This window comes from Elephas maximus, chromosome 3, assembly GCF_024166365.1.
Source record: "Elephas maximus indicus isolate mEleMax1 chromosome 3, mEleMax1 primary haplotype, whole genome shotgun sequence".
Taxonomy (NCBI): Eukaryota; Metazoa; Chordata; class Mammalia; order Proboscidea; family Elephantidae; genus Elephas; species Elephas maximus.
The window spans coordinates 62333631-62351476 of NC_064821.1; the positions used below are offsets into that span (position 1 = coordinate 62333631).

Sequence of the window (17846 nt, forward strand, 5' to 3'; positions counted from 1 at the left end):
AATCCCTGAGGAGTGAAAGTTGTACATTTAAACAAACACCTTTGAATTCCTTTTGACGCCAACTCTAGTGCATTGTAACACTAAGTGTTCAGTCAGTGTTGGAGGTGCTGATGGTGATTTAATTTTTTGTTGCCGTCTTCATTTTGCCATCTCTTTTAGCCTTTATTTAATTTTTATATTGTCCTGAGGATACCTTTGTTGTTTAATTATGGTATATTACTTATTTACGAGGTAATAATAGTAACACCTTATGTTAACTGTGTTTTGATAGCTCCCTATACATTGTAACAGTTTCCCTCAACATTGGCCAAAAGAAATAATCACAAAATATTTAGCTGTTCTTTTAATACATAGGATTTCTGTAGCTCAGTTTAGAAATTGGGATGATAAATCCTTTCCCTCTGTCTCCTTCATCCCCAAAATTTTGGAAATTTATCTGAGTATTTTTAAAAACCTTTTATCTGGAAATAATTTCAAGCTTACAGAACAGTTACGAGACTATTACAAGGAATCCCCATATATCCTTTAACAAGATTTGCCAGTTAAGATTTTGCCCCATTTGCTTTATTATTCTCTTTCTATGTACATGTACATTATTTTCTTTCCTGCAGTATTTGAGAGTAAGTTGCATATACCATGACCCTCTAGCCTTGAATAAGTATATATTTCCTAAGGACAGGGCCATTTTCTTACATAACCACTACTAGTGTCAGGAAATTTAACATTGACTTTATATATATATATGTATATTTTTAAATTGTGCTTTAGATGAAAGGGAAACCCTGGTGGTGTAGTGGTTAAGTGCTATGGCTGCTAACCAAAGGGTTGGCAGTTCGAATCCGCCAGGCGCTCCTTGGAAACTCTGTGGGGCAGTTCTGCTCTCTCCTATAGGGTCGCTATGAGTTGGAATCGACTTGATGGCACTGTGTTTGGTTTTTGGTTTAGATGAAAGGTTTACAGAGCAAATTAGTTTCTCATTAAACAGTTAATACACGTTATTTTGTGACATTGGTTGCCAAACTGCAACGTGTCAATACTCTCCACTTGTCAACCGTGGGTTCCCCATTTCCATTTGTCCAGCTGTCCTGTCCCCTCCTGCCTTCTTGCTCTTGAGCTGGTGTGCCCATTTAGTCTTATATACATGGTTGAGCTACGTGTATTATTGTTTGTTTTATGGACCTGTCTAGTCTTTGGCTGAAGGGTGAACCTTAGGAGTGACTTCAATGCTGAGTTAAAAGGGTATCATGGGGCCATATTCTTGGGGTTTGTCTAGTCTCTGTCAGACCAGTAAGCCTGGTCTTTTTCTGAGTTTGAATTTTGTTCTGCATTTTTCTCCAGCTCCGTCTGGGACTCTGTTGTGATCCCTGTCAGAGCAGTCGGTGGTGGTTGTCGGGTACCATCTAGTTGTGCTGGATTCAGTCTGGTGGAGGCTGTGGTAGTGGTGGTCCATTAGTCATTTAGACTAATCTTTCCCTTGTGTCTTTGGTTTTCTTCATTTTTTCCTGCCCCTGACAGGGTGAGACCATTGGAGTATCTTAGATGGTCACTTACAAGCTTTTAAAACCCCAGACGCTACTCACTGAAGTAGGATGTAGAACATTTTCTTTATAAACTATGGTATGCCAGTTGAGTGAGATGTCCCCTGAGATTGACATAATACTTCTATCTACTTTAGTATCCATATTCTAGTTTTGTCAGCTGACCCAATTGTCTTATTTTTGCCTCCTCGGTACAGTTTCATGTATTGCATTTAGTTGTCAAATCTCTTTGGTCTCCTTTAATCTGGATCAGTTCTTCAGCCTTTCATGACATTATTTTGTAGAATACAGGGCCCACCCCCTCTATACAATTTTCCTCATATTGGATTTGGTCGGGGTTTCCTTATGATCAGATTCAGGTGCCTTTTTTTTTTTTAATTAATTTTTATTAAGCTTCAAGTGAACATTTACCATTCTAATCAGTCTGTCACATGTAAGTTTACATACATCTTACTCCCTTCTCCCACTTGCTCTCCCCCTATTGAGTCAGCCCTTTCAGTCTCTTGTTTCGTGCCAATTTTGCCGTCTTCCCTCTTTCTCTATCTTCCCATCCCCCCTCCAGTTAAGAGTGGCCAACACACTCTGCAGTGTCCACCTGATTTAATTAGCGCACTCTTCATCAGCATCTCTCTCCCCCCCTCTGACCAGTCCTTTTCATGCCTGATGAGTTGTCTTCGGGGATGGTTCCTGTCCTGTGCCATCAGAGGGTCTGGGGAGCATTGTCTCCGGGATTCCTCTAGTCGCAGTCATACCATTAAGTATGGTCTTTTTATGAGAATTTGGGGTCTGTATCCCATTGGTCTCCTGCTCCCTCAGGAGTTGTCTGTTGTGCTCCCTGACAGGGCAGACATCTATTGTGGCCGGGCACCAACTAGTTCTTCTGGTCTCAGGATAATGTAGGTCTCTGGTTCATGTGGCCCTTTCTGTCTCTTGGGTTCTTAGTTGTCGTGTGGCCTTGGTGTTCTTCCTTTGCCTTTGCTCCAGGTGGGTTGAGACCAATTGATGTATCTTAGATGGCCGCTTGTTGGCATTTAGGACCCCAGACGCCACATTTCGAAGTGGGATGCAGAATGTTTTCATAATAGAATTGTTTTGCCCATTGACTTAGAAGTCCCCTCAAACCATGTTCCTCTGACCCCAGCCCCTGCTCCGCTGACCTTTGAAGCTTTCATTTTATCCCGGAAACCTCTTTGCTTTTAGTCCAGTCCAATTAGACTGACCTTCCTTGTACTGAGTGTTGTCTTTCCCTTCACCCAAAGCAGTTCTTATCTACTGATTGATCAATAAAAAACCCTCTCCCTCCCTCCCTCCCTCCCCGCTTGGTAACCACAAAAGTATGTGTTCTTCTCCGTTTTTTCTGTTTCTCAAGATCTTATAATAGAGGTCTTATACAATATCTGTCCTTTTGCCTCTGACTCATTTCGCTCAGTCAGGTGACATTTTTTGTTGTTGTTGGAATACTACGTTAGTGATGTGTCTTTCTCAGGATGTAAATCTTGCCACTCATTGGCGATGGTGATTTTGATCACTCAGCCAAAGTGTTGCCCAGTTTCTTTACAGTGTTGTTACATTTGTCCCCTTACAGCTTACAAACAATCTGTAGGGAGACACTTTTAAGACCAAACAAATACTCTGTCATCAAAATTTTCCCCGCATAGATTTAGCCTCCATTGGATCTTGCCATATTAGTTTTTCTAGGCATTCTTAGTTTCAGGTATCTATTTTATATGCATACAACTGAAAAATTGAGCCTGCTTTGATAGTCGTGTTGTAATGGATTTTGTCAGCTGAGTTTCCCTGAGATTTTGTTTCCTTGGATGTTTTCACTGTTTGTTTAACTAGATCTGACCAGGATTGGTTTTTAACCTTTTCTTTAGCAACAGTTTATTGTTTTACATTATTTTCGGGCTACAAGTGGATACAAAGATTGAAAACTACAAATTGGTAATACAATAAAATCCGTGAAAGCTGGAACCTGTGTAAGGCAGAAACCTGTCAGAGAAGGAAAACACAAATATTTTCCACTAATAGAGAGTGATAGGACAGTGGTGAGACTGCCCCCTGTCAGAGGTGGAAAACTTGAGGGATCTGGAAAAACAAAGTCCTGGTGAGCTCTGGCTCTTAACAGGTTTCACTGTAAAGGCAAATGATTAAAAAAAATTCATCACTGTTCTAAGTGCTTGACATGTTAAATTGATTTAGCTGAGTGAGAATATTGCCCAGATTTTATATTATGAAGCCATACCTTTTATCAGATAAGTCTGTTGTTTCTGTTCTGATAGTGATCAGTGTGCTGTTAAGCTCCATGCTTAGTTGACTTAGCACGTTAATGCTATGAGGACACACAGATTCAGTCCCTGACTTCTTTCTGTTTTTTCCCCCTAGGGCAAGAGGATTATGACAGATTACGACCGCTGAGTTATCCACAAACAGATGTATTTCTAGTCTGTTTTTCAGTGGTCTCTCCATCCTCATTTGAAAATGTGAAAGAAAAGGTGAGTTGGTCAAGCATTCTTTTCCCTGAGAAAGGTTGTCCCAGAACTTCTGTTGACCTGCTGTAAATTGCTTTTGAGGATTAGAGAGTAAAATTTTTAAATACCTTTTCTTTAGTGGGTACCTGAGATAACTCACCACTGTCCAAAGACGCCTTTCTTGCTTGTTGGGACCCAAATTGATCTCAGAGATGACCCCTCTACTATTGAGAAACTTGCCAAGAACAAACAGAAGCCTATCACCCCGGAGACTGCTGAAAAGCTGGCCCGTGACCTGAAGGCTGTCAAATATGTGGAGTGTTCTGCACTCACACAGGTGAGAGCTGTTTAACCATCATCTATTTGTTACCATTGAGTAGATTCTTAGAGCATTAGGATGTAAGGGTTATGTCTAGCAGTTGTCAGCAGTGCTCAGAAAAGCTGCCCAGGAAGAATCTGACCAGCTTCATAATGTATATTATTTTGCTTGAGGTCTCTGTAAAGAAATTATTAGTCTCTAAGTAAAGCTCTGGAAACCCTGGTGGCGTAGTGTTTAGGTGCTATGGCTGCTGATCAAAGGGTCGGCAGTTCGAATCCACCAGGCACTCCTTGGAAACTCTACGGGGCAGTTCTACCCTGTCCTATAGGGTCACCATGAGTTGGAATCGACTTGACGGCACTGGGTTTTTTAAGTAAAGCTCTTATGTTCATAAGCTCCTGTGTTGTACTGAATGATTTGCAGTGCTTAGGGATTGTGTTAAAAAAAAAAGAAATTATGGGAAAAGTCCAGATCAGTGTAAATTTAACACAAGAGGTTGTGATTTTTTTTTTTAGACTTAAATTTTCTTCTAGATATATCTAATATTTTCTTACCAGTTCTGACGATTGATGTTACTGTTTCTGGAGTAATTCAGCTGGGAGAGGGAATTATTCATAATTACTGAGATTTCCATGTAAGAAAGCTGCCTTGACTGTTCTGCCAGTTATCAAGCACGCTTTGCAGAGTGTCTCTATTTCTATTTGTTTTTGGAGGTGTTCTCCTTTTGTGGCCCTCTCCTTCCTTCTGTCCAATTCTGGGTGACTTAATTGGAACACCTTTCTTAGTTTGATGGGAAGCAGCAAATTGTGAAAACAGGGGGACAGTGTTAGAATATTTAGAGTGAGAGCTGTAACTGACTTGTATAATCCTCACCTTCATGGTATTACGGATTCCCTCCTTTGAGTACTGTTCTTGGGGACAAGGGAAAGAATTTTGGAAGCAATTAGCATAGAACCTTTGTATTTTACTGGTGCTTTGAAGCTTGACTAGTGAGCAAACATGCTTAATTAAAATAGGGCAGGGATGAAGGGTAGGGGTTTCTAATACACATATTAAATCCACCTGTATTTATCAGGGAAACCCTGGTGGTGTAGTGGTTAAGAGCCATGGCTGCTAACCAGAAGGTCGGCAGTTCAGATCTACCAGGCACTCTTTGGAAACTCTATGGGGCAGCTCTGCTCTGTCCTCTTGGGTCGCTATGATTTGGAATCAAGTAAACAGCAGTGGGTTTGGTTTGGTTTTTTAATATTTATCATGCTTATTTTTTCAGGTAATTGTTCTTTTTAAACTTTTTTTTGTTTTTTTACACTGTTGGAGTCTTGATTATATATACACTAAGGTAGATGACATATATGATTACTTATTATATATGCATTAGGTATTTAGTATATAGAGCCTAATGCATAATTTAAGAACTTCTAATTTTTTACTTGGTTATTTCAAGATAAAACTTTCTATGTTTACCTGGATATTTCATAGGATAAATTCAGAGCCTAATACCAGGTAATTTAAACGCGTTCTCCCAAGCCCAGTTTTTCTTGGCAGCTTAATGCCATTATAAAGCAGATATTTTAAAAGTTCAGAAGAATTTACGTTCTTGCACACAAAGCACTGATTAAGCTTTAAAAAAAAATTTCTGGTGCTTCTCTCTGGTGTTTTGATGCTATCCTCAGGAGAATATGGTGATGTGTGTTGGGGGGAGTGGATGGGGAGCAGCGTGTCACCATTGAATGAGCTCTTTCTGTATCTATTGCATACCCCAGTTCTCTAAATAAGGGATGCCTTTAGGGAAATGGAGACAGGTAGGCCATGTGGACCCAAGTAAAAGTCACTGTTGAAGCTTATGTTAGATAATGGATACTTCCGTAGAAGATTTTTACGATGTGAACAGGTTTATATATGTATAGTAAGTCGTTTTGCCAAGAATATTCAAAAGATCACCTTTAGCAGGTATGTTTTTCTTAGATCAGATTTTGAAGTTTGGAGACGGCAGAAGAAGAGATAGGAAATGGGGTCTATGGTTGTGTTTGAGGGATAGAACTTTGAGGATTCGATTCCGTTTGTTGACTCCTCTAAAACTAAACTCTATAAAACAGATAATAGGTAAAGCAAAGATTAGTTTTATTCTATAGGGTATTTATTGATCTTTGTCCAGAATAAGCAAGAAACAATTTGCTTCTTTTTAAGGGATATACAGTAAAATGTATTTCCCTTTGTACTCTCCCTCCTTTTTATATTTGACCATCAATCAGAGTTTGTTCCTAGATGTGTAGAAAGAATTTCAGAGGAACTTCAGAACTCTTGTTTAGCTTTTCTACTTTGTAAGTGATATAGAAGGATTTTTTGACCTGTTTTTTTAAAAAAAGTACTTGTTGATATTTCTCATTTATCTTGTATCTAATGGAATGTGTGGGTACCAGTCCCCTGGGATGCTGAGGTGGGAATAGTTCGGTGTGTGTAGGGGGGGGGGGTGGGGGTGGGTGTTTGACTTGGGATGGCCTGGGGCTGGTGTTTGACTTGGGGTGGCCTGGGGCTGGTACTTGTTACTGGATCTGTGTTATGGGACTTCTGGAAAATTTTTTCTTGGGATGAAACTGACCTAAAGAACATGTGAAACTCTTTGGGTGGTAAACCTGTGGCTTCAGATTTAGGTGAGTTTAGGTGAGTCTATAGACCTGGGCCCAAAGTACCACTACTGCTGAGTCACACTGTCACGGTGGAGTTTCTGGCTGTGGTGTAAGTGTATTTCTGCATCTTAACCCCCGTAGACCTGAGAATAGTCTTTGTTTTCACGCCATGCTTTATGCTCTGATACCCATGCGGACATCTTAAAGCATTGGACTGCTTGCTAAAACTCATTCTAGGACCCCATTCTTTGTTTTCCTATGACTTGGGTGGTGGTTACTTGCTCAAATAACATTACTGAATAACTGAAGTGTGTGCTGTTTCTAGAGTCTGGTCTTTAAATGCCTTCCATTTGATACTGTTGAATAATTAACACTTTCTAAACGTCTAAAACTTTTTGTTCTAAGAAACCACTTTACTCTGGAATCCTGATATAATCCCATCCTGATATGTCATTGAACCTAGAAACATGTAGCATGCCTGTTAGTCTGCTGTCTATGTCCTTCAGTTATTCAGGGGCTGAATTCACATAAGCTTGAAATTATAATAAATTTATTTCCAAAATGTATATGCTATTGTTATTAGTAGAGATACTGAGGAATTCCGCAAAGCTTAATTTTCCAATTACTTCATTTAACCAAATATATATCTTATGTTTACATATTTTTTTCTCGGCATTATTGTAATTAAAATGCTGTAATGTTAGATTTCAGTGTGCTGTTATTATTTCAGAGGTCAGTGTACTGCATTTTCATAAAAATTGTTTTCTTGCTCAGTTAACCTTTTTTGAGGTAGGGAGTTTCTCCTAGTAATAGATTTAAGATCTAAAAAAGCTTTCTGGAATTTATTCTTGACATAGATTGCTTCTGTGAATTCAGCTCATTTGATCCGGACTGCTATGTGTATCTGCTAGTCTTTCTAATCCTCTAACCTGGCTGCTATTCTCTCTCCTCCCCTCTGTCTTGTAGAGAGGTCTGAAGAATGTGTTTGATGAGGCTATCCTAGCTGCCCTCGAGCCTCCGGAAACTCAACCCAAAAGGAAGTGCTGTATATTCTAAACTGTTTTCTCCTTCCCCTCTTTGCTGCTGCTTCCTGTCCCACTACTGTAGAAAGATCGTTTAAAAACAAAGGAATAAAACTATCCTGTTTGAAAGCCTCTGCGTCTTTTTACTCACTACCTTAGAGCACCTCTGTATTAGTTTTTGGTCAAGAATGCAATATCTTATAGAATATTTTTTGTGATCAGTAGTCAAATTGGACTTGTTTTACTTTCTGCTGCTTGAGTTGCCTGATGCTCAGAGCTTTTTGGTTTGGATTACTGTTGCAAAAGGGAACTTGGTCTGGCATTAAGAATGTCCTCTTGGAGAAAATAAGAAGAGTTTTAAATACTTCTAGATCTTAGTTCTAGATGGAGAAAATGACACAAACATCATTTTACTCTTATGATCGATTGTTAATTGTAATTGCATGACAAATCTTCATGGAAAAAAGGTGACCTGCTAGTAGAGCTGTAATGGGGAAGGGAAGATTCTTTTTCGGTTTTCCTTCGTGCAGTGAAACTTTGTGTTGCTGTTGCTTTGGCTGTCTGTGCTGTGGCGGAGTGTCAGTCTGGGGTGGGAAGATACTGATGTATATGCTACTGCTTTATGGGATCGTTTGTTACATTATCTTTTAAGAATAGCATCCGTTTTAACAGTTGACTGAAGGTTTGTTAATGTTGAGATGTAAAGCTGCTACCTTTATATTTTCCTGCTTCTGATTTTATTGTTGTGAGGGAAACATACAATTGTGGTTACCTTAAAATTTTGAAATTAAAAAAAATACAGTTGTTTGTATAAATGCCTGATGAAGCCTTCTTCCTGTTGCACTGACTGACTCTAGTTTTACATTTGTACCAGGTTCCCACATTTTTGCTTCCTTAAATCTCCGTGGCTCTGTCTGATTGGTGGGATAAAGGGAGTTCAAAGTGAATATCTTTGACACAGCCGCCATAATTGCTCTTTCCATCTTTGCCTGCGCCTTCCATATAATAAAGTTGCTACTCTCGTGCTGGTCCTCTCAGTCCTGTTCCACATCCAGCTGGTTCATTTGAATGCAGAGCTGCTTCACTTCTTTTTATGTAAAATGTTTCAGCAGCACATTACAAAATTTATATTGAATGAGCAAATGACACATGTGCTTGTTTGCTTCTTGTGACATACATTGGTCTGCAGAAAGCTTTCTCAAAGGACCACTGTCTCGCTCATGAATATCCGCTCCTCTGCTCCTGAATTGCTGGATCCTTCCAGTGCCCTGCCTGGACAAAACTTGGTGAAGTGAGATTACAGTGTTGAGATTCAGGGTTGTTTTTAATATTTCATTCTTTGCCGTCTCTTGAGGATTTGAATGTTTTTTATTTGATCTTCGACTTCACTGAAAATCAGACTGCCCATTTTTTCTTTCTACCCCTTTTCAGAAAGGCCTAAAGAATGTATTTGACGAAGCAATATTGGCTGCCCTGGAGCCTCCAGAACCGAAGAAGAGCCGCAGGTGTGTGCTGCTATGAACATCTCTCCAGAGCCCTTTCTGCACAGCTGGTGTCGGCATCATACTAAAAGCAATGTTTAAATCAAACTAAAGATTAAAAATTGAAATTCGTTTTTGCAATAATGACAAATGCCCTGCACCTACCCACATGCACTCGTGTGAGACAAGGCCCATAGGTATGGCCCCCTTCCCCTCCCAGTACTAGTTAATTTTGAGTAATTGTGTATTGTCAGAAAAGTGATCAGTACTAGTTTTTGTTTTTTTTTTTTTGTTTAAAAGCAAGGCATGCTTGTTCATGACTCTGTTAACAGAAACTAATTCAAATTGTTGAAGCTGCTCCCTGGTTCCACTCTGGAGAGTAATCTGGGACATCTTAGTATTTTTTTGTTTTCCTTTTTTGGGGGGGGTATGTGGGGAATTCGTTTTATTTAGTCTTGTTTTTTAATTCGTTAACCAGTGAATATCCCTTGAGGGGAGGAGGACGGATTGATTCCACATTCCACTTCCTAGATGTAGTTTAGAAAGCATGTTCCCCACCTGGTGCTCTTAGGAAGGAGTATGGTAAATGCCTCATTTAATAGCATACTCCTTTTTGAAAGTTGCCTTTCTCTCCACCCTTGAGTAGGTCCAGTATTTGATGAAGCTCATGAAAGTGGGTGGAACCTGTCTTGCCCCTCCTCTTTTCTAGGATGCACTATATTTGTGACTGTGACTTTCAAGGAAATTTGTTTGCCATTTGCTGATTTTTTTGGAAGTTAATTTCTAACTTCTTTTACTGATAAATGAAGAAAAGTATTGCACCTTTTGAAATACACCAAATGAATTGAGTTCATCATTAAAAAGAATTTTTTTTCCCTGTCAGTCATTGTCTAATATGCTTAGCTTAGATATGCAGCTTAATAGTGTATGATGTGGTGTTCCTAGAACACAGCCGAAGACCTGGTGTATAGAGGAAACATGAGGGGTGGTGCTAGCAGACAGATGTCTATGGAATGATTCACATCCTCTTTCAAGTGATGAGGATGGAGGCCTGCTTCAGTAAGAAGCTAGGGGTGGGGGTGGGGGTGGGGAGAACATTTAACAACATGGGGACCAGTCAGGGGAATCCCCTTATTTCTGTTTTACGTATGAGGAACCCTAGAGCAGCCAGCTGAGGCTCTCTAGTTTAATAAAAATCACAGAAAGAGTCTTATGAAGACTCTTCATAAGTGTTAATATGGATTTTATTGGCTTATTTTGGTTGCAGTTTCCAATTTTTTTTTTAAATGTTTAGGTAATCTTTTTCATCTTCCCAAAATCCTAATTCTTGTAGATTCATCAGTGTTGGACAGTGCTTTCTCATGTCTCAATTCTTTGTATATGCATTCTTTTCAGATGTATTAAACAAACAAAAAAATCCTTTACAAGCCAGCCTGAGGGTTGTTATTTTCCCTCCGCCTCCTTTCAGGTATATAGGAGTGGGAACTTAACTCTTAACATCAATTTCTAACAGATTTGGGCATAAAATTTTCAAGCTCTAATATTTTTATTTATTTTGTTTCTTTTCTGGCATTCAGTTTGTTTTCCTGACAGTACATTCAGGTTTGTGCTTTCTCCCCCAAGTTTGGCAGGCAGCCCAGAAACTCCTTTCCTTAATACCACATGAGTTCATAATAGTTCTTAATGAAGAAATGTTCAGGAAGCTTACTGCCCATGTTGTTGCAAGAAATAGTAACATACCTCTAATCCATAGATAAGTTGGCATGTTTTCTGCAAAAACTTTACCCCAAGCTTTCTGTATCAGTGGTTCTCAGAGTTGGCTGCATACTGGAGTGCAGCCTGTGTAATGGAAATCTTAAAAAGCTTTTCAGGTATTTCAAAAGTGCAGCCAATTTTGAGAACCACTACTCTTAGGTTGTTACCTCAAACTATATCCGTCAGGTTCCAGCTTCTGCTGTGGATCTGAACACCAGACACATTTTCTTAAAGTGGCAGGAATGATTCACTTACCTTAAGAGCAACACACTGATCTGGGACTCTGAGAAACTCAGGACTGTGATTGCAGGCAGGATGATACAGTGCAGCCACATTTTCCTCTACGTGGAGCCATGTTTGTCTTGGTTTCATACTGTCTGCTAGAATCAAAGTGGGTTGGAACGGCGTTAGGAAGAGGCAAGTCTAAGCATTGCCTGTTTTAACCGTGTGTCTTATTATTCCTTGTTGACCACACTGGGGAGAGATACCTGGCTCATGCTGTGAGGCCCTGGGCAGCAGAGACTGTATATCCCTAGTTACTAACACAGTGACATATAGGACCTTAAGATATATTTGAATACACACTGGTCGTTTTTCCACGCATGAGTGACCAATTGAATGCTTATATCCTCATTTTCTATGTCACTTTCTTCTAGGAGAAAGTTTACTGTTTTCTCTTTTCCCCTCCTGAAATAATTTCTCCTCAAGCTAATCCTTGTGCAGAGTTCCTAAATGCTCTTAAAAAATCTTGTTCTCGTAATAAAAAATTTCAAAAATTGCAGGAAGTGCCTAGTAATCCAATTTAACCTATTTTATGTACTACTCAAAGTTTGCATTTCTTAGAAGCAGTTTCCTAAAGTAGATGCATGAGATTGACTACATCAGCAGATAAAACAGATGGGAAGTTTTAGCATAGTTCAATGTTTTGCAACCTTTTTTTCATTTTCTCTCCCCTCACCCTGATCGCCACTCCTTTCTCCCACCACGAAGTTAAATTTAAGGAATAACGTTTTGTGGAGTAGGGTTAAACTTGGGGACTGGGAAGGGGCACAAACGATTATAATATCTAAGATTTTTTCACTCTCCAAGAACCAGTGTTTGCTACATTGGAAGCGGTATTAAACCTGTTAATACTGCATGAAGAGGAGCCCTAGTAGCACAGTGGTTAAGCTCTTGGATGGTAACTGAGAGGTCAGCGGTTTGAAACCTCCAGCTGCTCCATGGGAGAAAAACGTGGCATTCTGTTTCCATAAAGATTTACAGCCTTGGAACCTCTATGAGGCGGTTCTCCTCTGTTTTAAAGGGTCATTATGAGTTGGAGTTGACTTGACAGCAACAGGTTTTTCATACTGCCTGGGTTTAGCTGTTCTCACTTCAAAGTCATGTTTGTAATTCCTGATAGCCATCCTGGTTCTTTTGGATGGGGCTGAATAACTAAACTGGCAGGACTTTGGGTAAGTGATGAGCAGCGCAAATCCTCTTACTATCCAATTTAAGAGTATCTGCCTGTGCGTACGAAATTTTGGTGCCATCTTGAAGTTGTTTTCAGAATTTCAAAACAGTATATTTTTATCCTTATGTTATGGACATTTTTCTGCACATGGGCTTAAGTAGAAAGATATGCAATAAGAGATTTTAGAAACTTGCCAATCGGTGTAATTCAGGGCAGGTTTGACAGAATAACTTTTTGTATTTAATATTAAAGCCCACAGAGCTTGCTTCTAGTCAGTATTGGCCTTTAATGGCTGTGTTTTGCATCATAGAATTTCTTAGTTGAAGAGTATGTACTGACAATCCAGTTGTTACACATGTCCAGTTGTGTACAGTTTGCCCCTGATGTATCTAATGCTGACTTTTCCATAATCCCTTTTGGATAGGACATTTAAATGACTTTATTAGTCTCATTACTTCGTGATGCGTACTGGGTGTCTGAGACAGTATTGGTCAGGGAAGGTAAAGAGCCAGTGTACGTTCTAAAAGGTGAGGAGAAGTCTTGAATATCTGAGAAGATGGCAAGTTTTTTTGATTTAGGAGGCAAGAAATAACTTGTAAAAAGTATTTTTCCATGAGTATTTATATGTGGTATATCAAAAGATTCAGTTCTCTTCCTTCTTACTGAAGAGTACCATTTAGTTGAAGCTAAGTCATCTTTAGTCTAAAGTGGGTAGATCATAGACAAGTTGTTTACATTTTGTGGAGACTGACTTCTCAAGTGCTTCTCTGATTCTTGAAGTTGTTCGCAAAAGCAGACGTTCATTGTGAGATTTAATGCATATAGCAATATACAACATGTCCCCCGTTTTCCTTCTTCCTTATGGGATTCTAATTGTCAGAATATGATCCAAGTCTGAACTTGGCTTTTATCTAATTCATCTAATTTTCTATATATTCAGAATTCTGTGTTTTCATAGTTCATCTGTATCTGGTAACTGGAAGCACAAAGAAAGAACCTCATTCTTTTCAGCATTTGAAGCAAAATTGCCAGTCACCAATAGTTACCTGCTAATTAACTTTTTCAAGCCCCCAATGGGGACGCTTTTTTTTTTTTATTCCTTTCCTACACGTTCTGTGGGATAGGATCATTGCTCTGGGAATACACTTTTTACTTTATACATGTTTAGGTGTATACTCATGTCTTTGAAACATGGTGTGTGATTCTAGCCATAGTTTTCAGAAGAGGTCAAGATTTGCTCCCAACCAGCATACTGCTAGCTGTGTATTGGTGTGAATTCTACTTTTATCATACTTCTGGTTAATGCAGCTGTTGCCTGTATTTGGGGAGAGAAGGATTGTAGGTACTAGACAGTGCCCTCCATCTGAAGAGATGGAGTTCTATGGACAGTGGCAAGTAAGCACCAAGAACTGAAAGGGGAATAAAATCGAATGTTTAGAGAGTATGGGAGGACGCATTAAAAAATGTGTAGAATGTCAAGTTTGATGAGTATAAGCTGAGGAAAGATAAGGGCGTTAGGAAAACTGTAAATGTGTAAAATGTAAAGTTTGATGAGTGTAAGAGGAGGAAAGATAAGGTGGTAAGGAAAAGTTGGGGAGCACTGAGGATATATAGGCAGAGAGGACTCTCAGCCATTTTGTGAGGAAATAATCTGCTGTATAGAATCCGTCATGGGAATTCTGGAAAGCCCAAAATTGGTAGTGCTGATTACTTGGTGATATTACAAGTACTACTTTTGCCTGTAGTTGCCCAGTCATTCTAAACCAAAACGAAACCCATTGCCATCTGTTTGATTCCGACTCATAGCAACCCTACAGGACAGAGTAGAATACTTGCCTTTGGTCCTGAAAAGCTGTCATTAAATTTAATAGTGTCTTAGTAATTGTTACATTCTTAGAATGGATAAAATAATGGTATTTTCTTCATTATTAAGTTTGGACTATTTTTTTTCTCCTTCCATTTTGAGGTTATTAGTAGCTGTTTGGGTGTTGGGTACTAAGAAACTTGATATACAGGGCCCTCCCTGCTCAAGGATTGGAACTTAGTCCCTGCTGGGTACTGCTAACAAATGTTGGAGAATTGTTATGTAACAGTGTGAGGAAGGTACAGCATTTCACCAGGAAGTAGCAACTCCGTTATCTTTCAGGGCTTCATAGTTATGGTATCTCTGAACAAGGGAAGTGGCTTTGTTATATGTGCTGCTGGAGTGAGCACGAGGGAGGTGGCTTTAAATCTCACACCTATTTTAGCTCTTCCTGTTTGTGTGCTGCTTGGAAACTCAATGGGGCAGTTCTACTGTGTCCTATAGGGTCGCTATGAGTTGGAATCGACTGGATGGGAATGGGTTATGAGGAGCCCTGGTGGCACAGTGGTTAAGCTCTTGGCTGCTAACTGAAAGGTCAGTGGTACGAACTAACCAGCTGTTTCCTCGAGAGAAAAGATGTGGCAGGCAGCTTCTGTTAAGATTACAGCCTTAAAAGCCTATGGGGTAGTTCTGCTCTGTCCTGTAAGGTTGTTAGGAGTTGGAATCAATTTGATGGCAATAGGTTTGGGTTTTTTGTTGTGTTTTTTCCTCTGTGTGAGCCTTACCATGTGTTCACCCAGCTTCAAAGAATGGTGATTTAACTACATAGAAAAACAGAAAACCTCACTGTGTTATTTTCTTTCCAGGGCTTCTTTAATACCTTAAGTTTATGTGCTGCTTTTAGGTTTTTTTCTCAAGTGCTTCCCACCTTATTTTTTTTTTTAAATAAACCTTGTATTAGCTATTGCTGCAATAATGTTGCATTTTAAACCACTGGCCCTCAGTAGCTTTCTATAGTAAACATTTATTTTCCTGACTCATGGGTCTTTTGGGCTTGTCTCTAGGCTTCAGGTTGAGCTCAGGTTGACTCCTTGTTTCTCAATTCAGGAGCCCGGCTCTAGAGGCCAGTGGTTACCCGAGAGTGAACTTCTCATGGTGAGCCTGGTGAAGTGCAGGGTTGCCAGGTCAGGCAGTTTAAACACGCCTTTTATATTCCATTGATCAGAGCATGCCATATGGCCAGGCCCAAAGGTAGTACCATTCATTCAGGGCCATTCATTCATTTGTTCATGGGTACATTTATTTAACAGATTTCATTCTAGCTAATTATTTTAACACTTAATAAGGTACTGAAGATAGGGCAGAGAATAAAATAGATGTAATCTCCTGACTTTTAGTTGGGATTTTCTTTCCCTTACAGTTTTGATAGCTGCGTATTCTTGAATAACCATGTCGTCTCATTCTTCTATGAATTGCTCTCAAGAGAGTAAATGTGTGCACAAGCCTGTGACACACATTCATTTGTCACTGTTTATCGGGCATCTGTTTTGACCTGGGCACTGGAAAGATCAGAGAATGACAATCTCAGGCAATTGGAGATGTAAGCAGGCTAAGGTAAGGGCTTCCATGTAACCATCCCATATGGTATTCAGTCCACTGTGTTGTGTGTGTGTGTGTACTGCTGTGCTGTGGGTTAGCTGGAACCCCTGCTGGGTACCTGGGCCAGTGGTAGCTGATGTTGAGCCTTGGTGCAAATTAGAAAAGGCTATTTCAAAGACGCTTTACTCATGTGTTACAATACACTTTTGTTTTTTTTTTAAAAGAGTACAAGAATTCTGGTTACCCTTTGCTAGAATTGTCTTAGTAATTATACAAATCACTTTGATCGTGAGTGTTGCCTTAGATGTAGTGCTGTGATATAGCATGTTGGAGTGACTGTTGTTCCCTGTTCTTGTGGGGTTTAGAATGGGCTAAGAAGGAGAACTAGGTGAAGAAGCGGTTTTGTAGTCCATTCATTTTGCTGGCAAGCTAAAGGTGAGGAAGTTCATATGATTTACCTACCATTGCACAGTTACATAGTTGCAGAACTGGCCTTAAAATCCATGTTCCTGGCTTCTCTTTTTATTGTGTTTACAAATGCCGTTCTCACTAGGATTAGGCCCAGGTTGCGCCCTCTCAAAGCTAAGGGCTGTCTTCCTGCACTAGTTAGTTTCTCCCAGGATCTGTCTTTCTCATCTTGCTGCCCTTAGGTAATTTGGGCATTAGAGCTAGTTTGTGACAGAACTCTTAAACTTTTGTGAAATCAGAGACTTGTCTATTTGAGGCACAGCCAGTGAGTCATTAAAGTCTTCTGTTAGAAAACTGTAAAATATGTTTAAACTGTAGAGTGAGTAAGTAGGAGATTTAAAAGCACTTTGCGGATTAGCGGGCTCAAGATGGGAGAAGAACCCTGAATTTAATGAAATGCTGTAGGGGTATAGGTGATTTACCAAAAAGCATGTGCTTTTTCCCAAAAGTAAGCAGACTTGGGGTTCATTGTTGTATTCTTCTCTGTGGTAGGAGTGACATTTCCAAGTCTAAGGTAAGTGTGTCATTTTCTTCGCCCTATGAAAGTAGAATCCAGGGTCACGGTGAGCTCTGATGGCACTGAGGCATCCCACAGAGCAGTGTTTTTCTCAGCGTGAACTGTAGACCACCTGCCTCAGTCACTGAGATTCCTGGGCCCCACCGAACTCACGGAACCTCAGGGAGTCGAGGAGCCTTTATTTTAAGCAAGCATCCATTTACTGTGATGAAGTTTAGAACCCACTGCTGAGAATTTTACTTGCAGTGCTGCTCCTAACTTAGCATGCCGTTTGGCAGTTACTTCCACTGTCCTGGACTGAATGTAAAATAATTGTGAATTTAGCTATTTTCGAGGTCACAAATGCGAGTCAGGTACCTGGTTCATCAGTTACTAGGCATTTAAAAAAATTCCCCTGAAATTCTCAATATATAGTATGGGGTGAGACCTAGAAATCTAGTTTTTAAAAGCTCCTCAGATATAACTTTGATTAGCCATATTTGGGGACCAGTATACACCTCAGTCGATCTTATCTCTGGCTATGTGTCACCGAGGGAGCGTATTTTTTAAAATTGAAGAAATACCTGGGGCCATTTTAATCAGTCTGTAGAGGTGGGATCAGGGCATCACTTAAAATTATTCTGTAAATGTTTTGGGGGGACATCTTTAAAGTTCAGCAGAATATTTTAAAGTGCTACCAGGTTTGAGAACCATAGCACTAGATGATTTTGTAAGGTTTCATTTAAGTCTGACATGAATTTTAGAGTAATTCCTGGATTATAGGTCTTTACAGCTTTATCTGTTCTTTGAGGA

The 17846-nt window shown here is 39.7% G+C and overlaps 1 protein-coding gene across 3 annotated transcripts in view; it reads left to right on the top strand.

Moving 5' to 3' along the window:
• The window catches only part of CDC42 (cell division cycle 42), a 54650-nt gene extending 44903 nt beyond the window's left edge, over nucleotides 1-9747 (top strand). For all 3 annotated transcript variants that reach the window (XM_049878215.1, XM_049878216.1, XM_049878217.1), the window contains exons 4-6: nucleotides 3924-4033; nucleotides 4149-4346; nucleotides 9409-9747. In XM_049878215.1, coding sequence (XP_049734172.1) covers nucleotides 3924-4033; nucleotides 4149-4346; nucleotides 9409-9498 — 398 coding nt within the window. In that variant the 3' untranslated portion in view covers nucleotides 9499-9747. The remainder of the gene's footprint in view (nucleotides 1-3923; nucleotides 4034-4148; nucleotides 4347-9408) is intronic.
• The last annotated feature ends 8099 nt before the right edge of the window (nucleotides 9748-17846 follow it).